The sequence below is a fragment of the Lissotriton helveticus genome, chromosome 7, assembly GCF_964261635.1.
Source record: "Lissotriton helveticus chromosome 7, aLisHel1.1, whole genome shotgun sequence".
In the NCBI taxonomy this organism is placed as follows: Eukaryota; Metazoa; Chordata; class Amphibia; order Caudata; family Salamandridae; genus Lissotriton; species Lissotriton helveticus.
The window spans coordinates 514,792,143-514,806,893 of NC_136068.1; the positions used below are offsets into that span (position 1 = coordinate 514,792,143).

Here is a 14,751-nt window from a genome sequence, read left to right on the forward strand (position 1 = left end):
CAATGGTATCGGTGAATAGGGGTCCATGGCTCCGGGGGCATGCAGATGAGGGTGCCTGTAGAGGATGGGGTTTGTCCTGATCTGGAATTGTAGGTGTTCTATGCTCACCGTTGGGTCATTAGAGTGCGTGGTCAGTTGGGGATGTATGATGGTACAACACGGTACATAACACCGCAGTACCATCACAACGCAGCTTTTACAATGCAAGTCGTTACCACGCCTTGCACTGTATGGTGCTGGACTTAGGAATAGTATGATTTACTATTCCAACTCCAGCCTACGTACAGTAGGAAAGGTGTTGGAATAGTAAATCACACTATTCCTTAGTCTAGAGCGCCCTCCAACGCAAGTCGTGGGAACGACTTGCGTTTTAAAATCCGCATTGTAATGGTACTGCGGTGTTATGACCGCGTCGTAATGGTTGTTTACCTCAGTTGGAGTGTGCTTTTGGGGGAGATGGCAATGCCTCCTTTTGGATGGTCGGGGTGGTCCTTGCGCGTGATTTAGTAGCTGTCAGGGAGGGCAATGGCGATGTCCAGTCCGGAGCAGAGGTTGGTCCAGGGTTCCGTGAAGAAGGTGATGCCTGAAGAGGTGGCATCGAGGAGATCCCAGATTTCTGTTGCATGTTTATGGAGGGACCGCACATTGAGGAGGATGCAGTTGAGACATTCGGGTGCGCTGTTGGTCGATTGGGCAGCACGAGGCACTGGTGTGCTGATGTGGCAGAAGGTGTGTTTTTAGTTTCAATAGGCGCAGGCTTCAAGAGAATTCCACAGTGTTGCTAGATGGTAGGTGATGTGGCATCCAGGATTGATGGCGAGGAGTGTGCTGGCGTCGTAGCAGTGGAGTGTCCGATAGGAAGGGTCCTTGGTGATGGGTACAGTCCTGGGGTGGACAGACGCAGACAGGCTTCCCTATGGCTTGCCTTTGGCTTGAGAGATGTCCATTACAACACAGGCATCACATCGTAATGCCTTAACAATGCAACTTTTACAAAGCAAGGTGCCTTTACAATGCATGTCATTACAACGCATTATAAGGTTAGTAATGGAGAATTTCGTGTTTTCGGGTGGGTATGGGTTATGGGGTGCAAAGGTTAATTTGAGGTTTTGGGGTGGATTTTGGGGTGCAAGGGTTAGTTTTAGCGTTGCAATCACAGGAGTGGGAAAAGTCATTTTTACATCTTCACAATCCAGCACTTTCCCTACAGTTGCAATATGCATAGTATTAGTATGAATTCAAATGGAATGCATTAAAACATTTAAATTCCTTTGGCACACCAGTGGTACGCCCGCTGTGCATGGGCGCACAGCGGCCTCCATTGAGAAGTGCTGTGGGAGGGACTGGACAGCTAGGAGGTGGGAAACGTGGGAAAGGACTCAAGGGGGTGGGGACACGGGACGTGGGTGAGAGCGGGGGTTGTAAATATTTTTTAAATCATTTCTTACCTTGAGGCCGGGTCACGCATCTTCTGTGCTCCTGCTCTCCTGAGTCTGCTTCCAGAAACAGGAAGCAGGCAGCCAGGCTCCCTCCCCTAAGCCAATCTCAATGCAGCGTTGGGATTGTTCTTGAGCCCAATGACATGGCATTCAGCCAGGGGCTGGAAGGGTGGGCATGTTCTCCATGCAGGCTGTAATGCAGCCTGCATTGCAAACAGGGAAGTGCGCATGACTGCTTTTGCTGACAAAACCGTAATTGCGCACTTGAATGGGCATACCACTCTGCCCCAGCCCTGCTCCATGAGTGGAGCTGCCCTACTCACCCTCCCACCCGCAAAAGAAACATAGCATGGGTGCATCAGGAAGTTAACACAAGGAGATGATGGACAGAGCGCTGAAACTTTTCAGACACTTACCCCCAGTCACAAAACTGGGTTGAATCCATCATCGTTCTTTAGCTCACATCGCCAGCCAAGTTCAGAAACAGCTATATGCAAATCAGTCTTGGCCCTATGCATCATGGGAACGGTCCAGCCCGAACAGCCAAGCCATGTCTTCCCTGGACCGGAAACAAGCATCCTTGGACCAGTTTCGGGCTAACAGCCCTCATCAACTGGGGTGGCGAAGTGAACTAAAGAACGATGATGGATTCAACCCAAATCTGTGACTGGGGTGAGTGTCTGAGAAGTTTCAGTGCTCCATTCATCATCTCTTTGTGTTTTCTTTGCATCAGGAAGATATCATCATGTTATTATTTTGCCTTTTGGACTGCTTGAAAGCAGTGGGGTGATGCTTTTCCCCCATAGGGGATGATCCGCCACTGGGGGGGTGAGTCATACACAGGGGCTAGGCCTCGGAGGATCGACCCCCGGGCGTCCTCTGCTACGCGCCCCACCTTCTCCTTACCTGTACCTTGACACCATGGCCTAATCCACTGCACTCTCTCCTAATCTGTGACTCAGCCAGCAGGAGCCTCAGCCAGGTGGGATTTCAAAGCCTGGGTACAGCAGCAACCGCCAAGTCCACTGGAGAACCTCCCGATGCAGGTGATGCAACAGGGCCCCCTTAGGCGTGAAGTTGCAGCACTCCCACCACACATGGTCTGCGCAGCTCTGGGGTGTCACCCTCCAGAGTGTCTGGTCAGCTCAACATCATCCGGACTGTGATGCACAGAGGCGCTGCCCAACATTGGTAGCCTCCTCCGTTCACCCCGATGTAGTGGTGGATTGTAGTATGCGAAGCAGACCTCCCTTTGTTGGTGGGAAGGAGCGCCTCTACCGTTCACATCTCCAAGGGGCTCAAGACGGTCTTCTCACACAGGTCAGCAACGTGTCTCCATGTGACCTGCCAGACTGCACCACCAGGTAAGGGCGATTGCTGCGCCTCAGTGTCTACTGCCATGGCCCAGCGACTCCACAGCACCTCCGCATCCCAATCCGGGTCCAAGACACAGGCCAGCAAGGCCTCCGGGCCCTGGGGACTGTCCGCGCTTTCAAGGTTTTGAATGCCATAGTGATGCAAGGAGTGCACCATGAAAAGTGATACATCAGTGGTTTTGCACAGCGATGCGCCTCTTTTGATAGACGTAGCCCTGAATGTCCTCTTCCCCGAAACTATGGCTGGTCATCCTGGCTGTTGGGGGCTTGAGGGGGTTGTTGATCTGTGCTGCACTTGGCCCTGGCCTCATTCTATTGGTTTTTAATCCTATTTTTCATTGGAGGTGACTGATAGGCTATTTTTGCCTCTTGAGGCAAAAACCTCAGATTGACCTGAATACCATGCATTTTTTTGCTGCTACTGGGCCTTTCGTTAGTTTTTGCCTGCTGACGCCAGAATTTCTATAGCCTTCACGCTAGTGTTAACGGCAACTTTCACCTCGGCTCCTTGAAACTATCGCCATGTAGCGACGTCTTGTACATACGCTGCTAACAAGGCAATAGTTTTCAGTGGTACACAGCGGTAGGAAAACTGCCACTAACTAGCGTTACCGGTATTTAACCCCAATCTTTGTACGTATGGCCCTTAGTATCTTCACATTTGTTGCCAAAGTTTCACAACGGAAATCACTGGGTGAAACCAAATAGTGATGCGATCTCATTTCGATGGGAGCAGTAACTGATGTTACAGATGGTGTTATGAGCACAGTGTTAATACATTGGCATAGGAACATGTTTGTGTGAGTCCTTGCATATATAACTTGGTTGCTTGTAGTCATCAGGGTGTATAAATGCGGTGCGGAAGGTTAGTAAGGGGAGGCCAGAATGATCGAGCGTTGCTGGCAGCTACTGTGTGGTCCAATTCTTTGGTTTAACTTTTTCTCTCGCTGTATCCTCTACAAGATGACTTTTCATTACTCTCCTGTGTTTATGTGTCTTTTATTCTGTGGTGTTAGGGTCCCACCATAGCATTTCTTCACTCTTGGTTTACCTCTACTTCATGTCGGAATGCATAATGTTGGACTTTGAAACCCTCAAAAAAAGTAGAGAGTAACCGTTGTGGATAAAGAAGGCAGGCAGCTCTTTGAAATAAACTTGCATACCACCGCTTCCTCTTAATTTTGACTTAGAGCTCCTTGATAAAGATGCACGGGACGCCATGTGGCGTGTGAATGTTCATTGACAATTTTTTGTGCGTGTGTGTTTTTTTTTACTTGTTTATATTATGGGCAGTTTTCACTGGTTTGTCCACAACACAATGGCATCAATGTTATTAAACATAATTTGTGACGTCTCTAAGCGCTTACAAACTACGGTCCATATGCCCTCACTAAGAGACGTGCCCCCCAATCTGTGTTCACAGGGTGACATCGGGAGCCCCCTTGCATGCAGTGAAAATGGGACCTGGTTCCTGGCAGGCGTCAACAACTTCCTCGCCACAGCCTGCATGAACCCCTCCAGCCCGGCTGTCTTCACTGAGATGTCCGCTCTGGCTAGCTGGATCCAGGGCAAGATATCCGGGGCCTTTTTCGCAAACCAGGTGGTCCAGATTTACAACAACATGGATGACGGCGAGTGCACAGCAGTGTCTCCAGGACTAGGTAAGCTGTGGTTGGCTAAGCACCCCAGCACAGCTAAAACGACCCCTCCTGAATCTTCCTTGAAAAAGTCTTTATTTAGCACGCTGTTTTCCAAGAATGACAGAGTAAAGCTTTCAGAAGAGATGTGTAAATAACGAATCGACTGGTACTTGCAGTAGATCCTATAAATCTTCAAATATTATTTGCATACTAACATAGATGAAGTACCAAGTCGGAATCCCCAGGATGAGATATTTTTTCAGTTTCCTTACCTCCTATAATTACTCCTCTGTGCATGTCCCAGTCCTCCTTATTAAATTTGGATTTTCCATCCCCAATAGTGCTAGAGAATTTACATGTGCATCCGCTGCTATGCATAATTCCTGTTTCACCCCTAAGCTCCACCCTGCCTACCTCACCCACCTAAAATTCATATCTATTGACCTCTTTTTATAGAATTCCCTCCTATTAGCGCATGATCACTCCTTTCACTGTATATATGCCTTGAAATAATTGTATGTCTCTTCTGTTCTCCATTTTAGACATATTGAGTCTCTGTATCCCACTACATAACCTTTTCGCGCAGACCTTCCCCCAATTAAGGCTACACCTAGATTGTCTGTGACCTATCTTTATTCTTTTTGAAATGTCTCAACCTGCAGTACTCACTTCTCGCTACAGAAAGCAGTTTCCATTATTTTACTGTGCCAGTGCATCTTCTTTTTGTTCTTTTAGTGACTCCTGCCTTTATTTACCAAACCTTATACCCTTGTTTCATCCCTCTGATCAAATGACATGGTAAAGAGAGGCTGACATTTTGACAGTCGGAGGATGGATGCCAGTGCTGAAGTGAATGACTGCACTTGAGGCAGCAAAAGGTCATGAAGAATGTGAAGGCCTCCTGATTCTGCAAACAGCTACTTATTGTCTTTTTAGGTTTTGCCTGCACAGTGCTTGTGCTGTGTTTGAAATTTCTTGTATGAAAACAAAATCTTAAAAGGGGCTTAGAACTTGCCCATTTCTTACCTTTACTTACTATTCGTTGAATCAGTCGCTCTAATTTCAATGCTTTAGATTGAATGTCTTCCTGCTTTGTCTGTCCATGCCATGGAGCAGGGCCCAAGTACTGCTTCCGTTCACTGACCAGTGGCTAGTGGACACTGTCCTTCAACTGGCTATGCACTTCAGAAGGTACTTTTTAAAAATTAGCTATCTAGCACACCATACGAGTGCATCTGCAGGCCATCTTTTTAATCCCTGGAGCTCCTCCTACATTGCTGCTAGCACCCATCCCCACTCGTTATTGTATCCTCATTATTGCTTCCTCCCTCCTGTCTCATTGCTTGCGTGTCTCCCTCCCCTTCCTGCCTTGTTGCCTAACCCTTCTTCCCAATCCTTTCTCTCATTGCTGTTGGTTTTTATTGGATCTAGTCAAAAGTTCCTCTTCCTGCAGTTTGTGCAGCACTAGCCACACCAAAGCACAGCTTCTTGAGCCCTCTTACCCTAGGACGAGAATAGAAAATTCTGCCAGAGGAACAGGGAACAAGCAGGCAGCGTGTGGCATAGTAGTGGTATTTACACTGTGCTTTGTATCCGTGATGAAGTTCTGCTGTACTTCATCAAAGGATATCTGGTAAAGAGAAGGACCTCCTTGCCATGGTCTAAATTTCAAATCCTTCTCTCTTGTCTCGCATACACACTAAACTGCACAAACCTCCCACATGTTTAACACAACCCACATACTAAACTGCACATGAGAACACCAGCCACATACACTAAATTGCACAAAACCTCCCACATGCTGAACACTACACACATACCAAACTGCACATAAGCACACCAGTAGGACACCCTCTCACACACTAAGGGCCGCATTACAATGTGGCTTGGAAAGCCTCCAACCTGGGGTCGGAGGCTTTCCGAGCCACATCGTAAATTTCACTTCCGTTTGCCGCATTACAATGCAGGCCAGCCAAAAGTGAAACTGGCCGGTCATTCGGGCTAAATTCCGATGGTCTCAAGGAGCCCATCGGACAGTCGGAGGCCTCATCGTAATCCCTATCGACGGCGTTTCCACCGTCGGGATTATGATATTGGTTTCCGACAGGCATTCCATGTTAGGCTTTCTGACATGGAAAGTCTGTCGAAAAGCAACTTTGGCGACCCTTAGCAGGGCTCCCTTCTCCCTGCGGCCTGCAGTTGAGGCTGAGGGGGCACCTATGGTATCACCTCTTAATTACTGCTTCGCTGTGCCTGCCACACGGTGCAGGGATTAACACAAACTTCCATTTCTCTATGGGAGCTTATACTACGGCCGGTTTATGGCCACAGCACAAGCTCCCATAGAGAAATGGGAGTATGCAACCGCACCATGTGCGGTTACTTCGTAATAGCGGTGTAGAGACCACCAACCAGAGGTCGGTCGGTCCCGAGACCGCAACAGTGTTGACATCATAATAAGGCCCCAAATCGCACACAAACTCCCACACACTGAACCAGAACAAATTTCCCAAACTCTACCTAACACCAACATCCACACACTAATTCGTACATAAACCCACACACACTGAATCACAAAAACACACCGTCACATTTGCCGAACCCCACACACCAAGATAAACACACATGTCCCACAAATTCCACACCACGCACAGGCACATATGTGTAGACACTAAGAACACAAAAGACATACACACATGAATCTACACAAATAACACACACAACTCAAATACAAAGGTAAGCACACCAATGCTTGCACAGGCACACAAACCAATACACGAACTTACCCAGATGAGGCACACAGATAAAGGCTCTTGCAACCCCTCTTCCCCATTATCCAGTAGACACATATATGCGCAGGAAAACTGAAACACACAGACCGAGATGCACATTTAAGTACAGAAGTACACTGCTGATATCTGAATTGGAGAGACAGGCCCCTTCATCTTCTGCGCATTTGTTAGACTGCTTCTCTCTCTCAGATGTTTGTCACTTCCTCTCTTTTACATGCCTACCCACAATCTGTTTTTCCTTTCGACCCACACACAACTCAATCACTCCTCCTCGTCTCTTTCATATACACACACACACTGCTTGCTTCAGACCTCATCTATTTGTTTCTCCTCTGTTTTTCTCTCTATCTCTCTCTACCTCCATCCCATTTTATTTAGCTATGGCCGGTGAAGAAAATATTACTAATGACAGCACTTGTTTGAAACCTCTCTTTCAAGCACTAATGCATATCTGTATAATAATGCGACTGTTTCTCTTCGAAGGTACAGGGAGCAGTTCAAGGCAGGCCTGCTGGATCACATATTGCAGCCGTACAAAACCTAAAAGACATGCCACTGCATTTTAAAGTGTGACCAGACAGAGCACTGCACTGAATTTGCACATTGGCTGAAAGCCATAGGAGTCTCTTGTTCAAAGCTGGAAGAGAAGTTTATGCTATCTGCTGCATTTCTATAGCTGTTGTTGAATCTGGGGTGTTTTTAATCTATATCCTCAAGAAAAAAGAGCCCTTCTTTAAACAATGATCATTGTTCTAACAAGCATTGGCAAAATGAATAGGTTTGGCTTATGTGAGATATATTGGGTCTGTCAATGTTTTTTATCACATGTTGTACAGCAGTTGAGCTGCTGTGCAACATGGCTGAAAGTAAAAAAAAAGCGCTATGACGCAGTTAAAAAACGTGCTCTATGTTGTGGGCAGCATAGGGCTTTTTTAAAAAAAATGTAAGCCATGTTGCACAGCAGATCAACTGCTGTGCAACATGTAAATAACAGTGACAAATCCAAAAGATTTTGCATAGGTGAAACCTATTGGTTTTGCCAATGCTTGTTTGTGGGAAGGCATTATTACTGTAGATGTAATCCCAGTGAGGCAAGTAAAATGTTAATTGTTTAGAGAAAACACATAGACCCAGGTTTACTAACATTGTGTGTCATGGTTGTGACATAACACAAAATATTAGTTGGTATTTACTAAGCCATGCAAGGGCCGACTTTCGTTGCCTTGAATGGCATGATGAAGAAAATGTAACGCAACACAACCCCTTCCATAGGCATTCCATGAGTGGAGCATGGGTATTCTCATGCATCCACCAATGGATTTTGGTGCATTCCCATATTTACTAAAGCTAGTAAACCTGGGAATTCGTCAAAATGCTACACCTTCCCCAGTGAGGCATAATGAGGACAAAATAACTTTATTTCTTCTCGCAACTTCCTCTTTCTATGCACAATGCAGTCTACATCACACTTAGATGCCATACCTGGCTAGAATCAACTGACATTTTGGGGGATGTCTAGGCTCCCTTAAGGACATGCCCTTCAATGGCCGTCAAGGCCCTTGGTTCCTCTGGAGAAGTACCCTCAAATGCCCACCTTCTGGTTGCACCAACAATCCATTTGAAAATCACTAGAGGTTCAGAGTTGCCAGACAGGGGGAAGGAACTGGTCAGGGTACAGCTGGGAGGGAGAAATGGAACTTGATTAATGGTTGACTTCAGTAAGTGTTGGACCACCCTTGACTAATTTAATACAATGGCAGGTTTGATAGGAAGAGGAGTTACTCATGACTGATATATTACGAAGAACCCTCACTCACCAACCTAGCTGGTGACATGCTTCATCATTGGGTTCCCACCAGAGACGCCAAGTGCCTCCCTGGTGTGCTATGACGCCTGAATTACAGCGGAGCAGGTTTTTAAACTATTAGGTTTTTCCTTGTGCTGTTCTATTCCCTAGGAATTTTTCAGTCACTCTTTCGTTGTTTTCTAGAATACTCTTTAGGGGAATAAGAGTGACTATCCATCTCTCTCTTGTTGATACTATATGATATATTACGAAGACGCGGTTAATCATGCACAGCAGATCTGAAATAGACAATTAGTTATAGATTCCTTACCTTAGAAGTACCCCCAGGCGTCAGACTGGATCCGGAGAAATTTTTTCTCAGCAGTACCCCTGCGCATCGGTAGGTGGCGACAGTCAACTCTGCGTCCGTCTTCGTGGTCGCCGTGATGATGTCACGGTATCTGCGAGCTGACGTCAGTTCTTTCTTTTTCTGCTCCAGCCAGCACAGATCCGGAGAGAAGCTTGCCCCTTTTGTCACTTATTGACAAAACGTTTTTGATTTTTGTAGACCTTATTTCGAGTCTTTTATCGCTCCTGGTGCGTGAGGGATGTCCCATTGTCCGAGCTTCAAGCATTGAGACTCCTGTCACAAGCTGATGTCTGTCCCCAATCCGCACTTTGTGTGTTTCTGGTGCCTGGAGCATGACCACAACCTGAAGTCGTGCTCCGAATATGGCCCGAAGTCTTTGAAAGCTTTTGGAGGCCCGGCAGTCTGCTCTGCCCCGTTTAAAGTCCCGGTCGAGAGGAAGGTCGCGGCACCGGTCGAGGAGCCACCACCACACGTCATCGAAGTCTTTGCAATCCTTGGGTAAGTCAAAGCACAAGAAGAAGGCGAAGAAGCATTGTCGCTCTTCGCCTTTTGCCCGTCCGTCGACTGATGCAACACGGGCTGCAGAGCACTGTCACTCTATGGATCCGCCAGCGGAGGCTGCAGGGTCGACTCCGTGCTTCCCTCCCTTTCTGGGAGCTGGAGCGACCCCTGCCCAGTTTAGGCAGTTGTACGAAGCGATGCATGCCATCTTTGGGCAACCCTGACTCCGCAAGCGCGCCTCCGGGCCCCGTGGACTCAGTTGGGGGCCCACAGGCCTTTGAGGCCAACCGCTCCGGCCCTGAGCCTGCAGGTCTCCCATGGATTCAGGCCTGGATCTGGATCGGCGCCAGTCGACCTCACTGGTTTTTCCCTTGCGCTGATTCGACAGTCGATAATTTCAACGCCGATGATGCCGGTTGTGTCCTCAGCTGGCGTCGACCCCAGCCTCTCTCCCGACACGAAAGCGGAGCCGGATCAACGTCGATAAACACCGGTACCGGAGCCGGAGAATACTTTTGTGCGCATGTTCTTTCCTGGTTTTCCCTTTCACCCTGACTGGTGGCCAGAGGATGATGAGGAGGACTGGGAGGAGTCTGGTGACCCTTCAACAGACAGGCTGGAGGAGCCAGACTGGAGAGAGGAACTGGGTGATGCCAGTTGTCTGGATACATCACCAGAGCTTGGTATGCTTCCCCCCCTACGGTGGCTACTGAGGAGGGAGCATCATACGCAGTGGTGTTGTGTAGGCCTCGAGCTTCCTACAATGGCAGTTAGGACTAGTCTCCTGACTGAGGTGCTTCAGCCAGCAACATCCTCTTTGGAGACCTTACTGCCATTTAACAAAGCCCTCACCTATGTCCTTTTGGGCTCCTGTTCCAAGTCCAACACCGGGGCTCCTGTGGACAGGAACATCACCTGATGTCACCGCCTGGCTATGGCCTACCCACTTTTCCTCTCCCAACACCCTACCCCTGAAAGTTTAGTGGTTCAAGCCTTATCTTCAAAAGGTAGTGCATTCCCTACAGTTACACACGAAAGGGAATCCAAGAAGCTGGCCCATCTTGGGAAGAAAATGTTTTCTTCCGCCAGGTTAGGAATGCGGTCGGTGAACACTGCATATCTCTTGGGCCAGTACCTACACTCTGTGTGGGACATGGTTGCACAAGTGCTGCCACAATGCCCCGAGGAGGCCCAGGCTGTCCTCTCCCTTGCCGTTGCAGAGGGTCGAGATGCAGCAAAGTTCACCATCAGGTGTGGAATGGACACCACTGACTCACTAGGCAGGACGGTTTCCACGTCATTAGCACTCAGACGCTACGCCTGGCTGAGAACATCTGGCTTTTTGGGGGATGTCCAATCTACTTTTTTGGACATGGCCTTTGATGGCCGTCGCCTGTTTGGTGACAAGGCAGACAACGCACTCAAGCATTTTAGGGACTCTAAGGCTACGGCCTTATCCTTGGGCCTCGCAGTGTCCTCTCGTCCCTTGCAGTTTGCTTTTCACCCGTATTCACTCGAAAGTGGTGCAAGGTGTCTTTCATCAGTGGGGGGAGCCTTGGTTAGATCTATTCACCACCAAAGAGAACACGTAATGTCAGCAGGTGTGCGCGCTGGAATTTCCAAGGCGGCACTTGCTCAGCTGCAGTCTTCTATACGCTTTTCCGCCTATACCACTTCTACCCAGAGTGCTGAAGAAGATCAAGTGCGACCGGGCCCAAGTCATTCTTGTAGCGCCAGACTGGGCATGGAGAGTCTGGTATCCCGAGCTCCTAAACATGGCCATCGATCCTCCGATCAGACTGCCTCTTCGGGGGGATCTCCTGTGGCAAGGGCAGGGGAGGGTCCTCCACCCAAACCTGTCCAGCCTCCACCTCCTTGCCTGGAGATTGAGAAGCGGCAGTTGACAGCTTTCGACCTTCCTCCCATAGTCTGTAATGTAATCTTGGCAACCAGGCTCCCTCGACTAAAACAGTATGCTCCTTTAGGTGGAACAAATGTGTGGTATGGTGTGCAGCAAAGTCTGTAGATCCCCTTTCTGCCCCATTTCTTTGGTTATCCTCTTCCCTCCTTCTTTGGCCCAGCAGGGTGCTGCTCTGAGCACTCTTAAAGGCTATCTTTCAGCCATTTTGGCCTTTCTTCAGCTGCCTGATCAGCCTTCAGTTTTCAAGTCCCCATTGTAAATCGTTTTCTTAAGGGCATCACTCACCTCTTTCCTCATGTTCCCTTCGTGATGCCCCAGAGGGACTTGAACCTGGTCCTAACCTACCTTATGTGTGCTCCCTTTGAGCCAATACATAATTGACCTCTCTTGCTCTTAACTTTTAAAACTGCCTTCCTGGTTGCCCTCACCTCCGCCCGCAGGGCGAGTGAGCTATAAGCTCTTTCATCTAAGCCTCCTTTCCTTGCAGTCCATCTGGACAAGGTTGTACTCTGCATAAGGACTTAATTTCTTCCCAAAGTGGTTACCTCTTTCCACATAGGTCAGACCATCACTTTGCACACTTTCTTTCTGCCCTGCATCTGTCCAAGGAGGAGGAGAGACTCCCCATCTGGATCCAAAATGTGCATTATCGTTTTATCTTGATCGCACATGACAATTCCGGGTGGACGATCAGCTCTTCATGGGCTATGCGGGTGCAAAGAAAGGTTGGGCCATGCAAAAACAAACCATCTCTCGATGGGTCGTTCTTAGCATCAAAATTCCTTGGTGAAAAACGAGCCTACAGTGGGCCTGCCTGCCCACTCCACCAGGGCGAAGGCAGCCACTACCGCTTTGGAACGTGAAGTCCCCCTCAGTGACATCTGTCAGGCAGCCACGTGGGTATCACTGCACACGTTCACCAAGCCTTTCTGCCTGGATTGTCAAGTCAGGAGAGACGACTTCTTTGGCCTTTTGGTTCTCCAGGACTTTCTGGTGTGAACTTGGTTCGCAGACCCACCTCCGGGGTTGGTATTGCTGATGCATCTATTCTAAGGTAAGGAATCTATAACTAATTGTCTCTTTCAGATGAACAAGTTACTTACCTTTGGTAACGATATATCTGTAAGAGACATATATTAGTTATAGATTCCTTACCGCCGCACCCATCCTCCCCATTCTGCGAACTGGCTTCTAGAGTAAGGAACTCCCTTTCACGGCCCTAGATTTGTGCACCAGTTGTCAGTGTCTTGCATGGCTCAGCGCTTCTGGCGTGGAAAGCCGTGTACAAAGAACTGACGTCAGCGCACAGGGTTGGCGTCTGAGTAGATACCGCAACTTCATCCCGGTGACCATGACGCCAACGACAGACGTGGAATCGACCAACGCCACCCACCGATGCGCCGGGGTACTGCTAAGATTTCTCCGTATCTAGTCTGATGCCTGGGGACATTGCTAAGATAAAGAATCTATAACTAATATATGTCTCTTCCAGATATAGCGTTACCGAAGGTAAGTAACTTGTTCTTTATCTCCTTACTTGAGGAGTATCTTAGGGTCTTTTATCAGTTTTTGGCTCGTCTAATTAATTCTTAACGTCAACGTATACCTCTTGGGCAACCTCCAGCAGTTTATAGTGATACTCAGTAAACACCTTCAATCATTCAGTCTTTGTCTCAAGAATACTTCTTGAGAAAACTATGACTTGTGCTATGGTACTAGAAAATTACTTTGAATGCCTTCCAGAGGAACAACCCTATTGTGATTCTGGAGCTATAGGATGTTGCTAGGAGCATGGTGAGCATAGTATTACTCAAAAGTTAGAAGTTAGGGCTAATGCAAATATGCGAGGTGATTCCTGTGAGGTGGCCCATGACAGTGGCACAAGCCTATTAGGCAATGAAGCGGATTTGGCACTTGAGTGTTTCAAGGATACTAGGGCCGCTGCTAGGCCATTAGGACTCATCATGGCCCCACAACAGCCGCATTCCACTTTCCCTCCTTTCTTGGCAAAGGTAGAGGTTACCAGTTGTGTCATTTCACCCCTGGCCACCAGGCTCCCCAGTCTTTTTGTGGCTGCAGACGCGGCTCCCACAGACAAGGTGAGACACATGGCCAGAGATCTACTCACTCCAATCTCCACCAGCAGCTGAAGCCTCAAAGCCCCTTTAATAGGGCCTCACAACGTCATCAGGAGCCGGTTGACGGCAGTTTCATCACCACCTGCTCCACTGGCAAACAGTAATATCAGACAAATTGATGCTTCAGATTGCTCAGCTGGGTTAGTCCCCTTCTTTTTACAGAAACCCTGCCACCTTTGCCACCATTATCAAATAAGATAATGGAGTAACACCTTTCTCTCCTTGCGACAGGACTTACAAGCCAAAAGAGCCATTAAGAGGGTACCAACATCAAAGTTGTGATTCCCGCTACTTTCTGGTGCTGGAAAAAAAGTAGAGGGATCCATTCTATTTTAGACCTACCCCCTCTGAACTAGTTCCTGATCAAGAAAAAGTTTAAAATGCCAACTCTGGCTCACCGCCTGTCTGCCTTCGATCCTGGAGACTGGATTGTGGTGCTGAATTTGCAGGACGGATCTTTTCATATTCCTATCCTGCCAGCTCACAGACATTACCTGCAGTTCATGGTGGGTCACAAGTATGTTCAGTTCACTGTGCTCCTCTTTGGCCTTACCAGCGCCCATCAGATGTTCACAAAGCAATGGCGGTAGTCACAGCCCACCTGCTGTGATCAGGGATTATAGTCTCCCCCTACCTCAATGACTAGCTGCCGAAGGCAGGCTCGCCCCAGGGAGTTTTAACCCACCTCCAGAGTATGGCAGACCTCCTGCATTCACTGGGGTTCTGTATAAATGTGCCAAAGACTCACCTGACTCCCTATCAGACACTCCCTTTCATTGGCACCATTG

The 14,751-nt window shown here is 48.2% G+C and overlaps 1 protein-coding gene across 1 annotated transcript in view; it reads left to right on the plus strand.

The window, feature by feature from the left end:
• The window catches only part of LOC144766850 (polyserase-2-like), a 1,745,029-nt gene that overhangs the window by 1,612,635 nt on the left and 117,643 nt on the right, over positions 1 to 14,751 (plus strand). Inside the window, exon 16 of the mRNA XM_078650565.1 lies at positions 4,239 to 4,476. Within this exon, the coding sequence (XP_078506691.1) occupies positions 4,239 to 4,476 (238 nt within the window). The remainder of the gene's footprint in view (positions 1 to 4,238; positions 4,477 to 14,751) is intronic.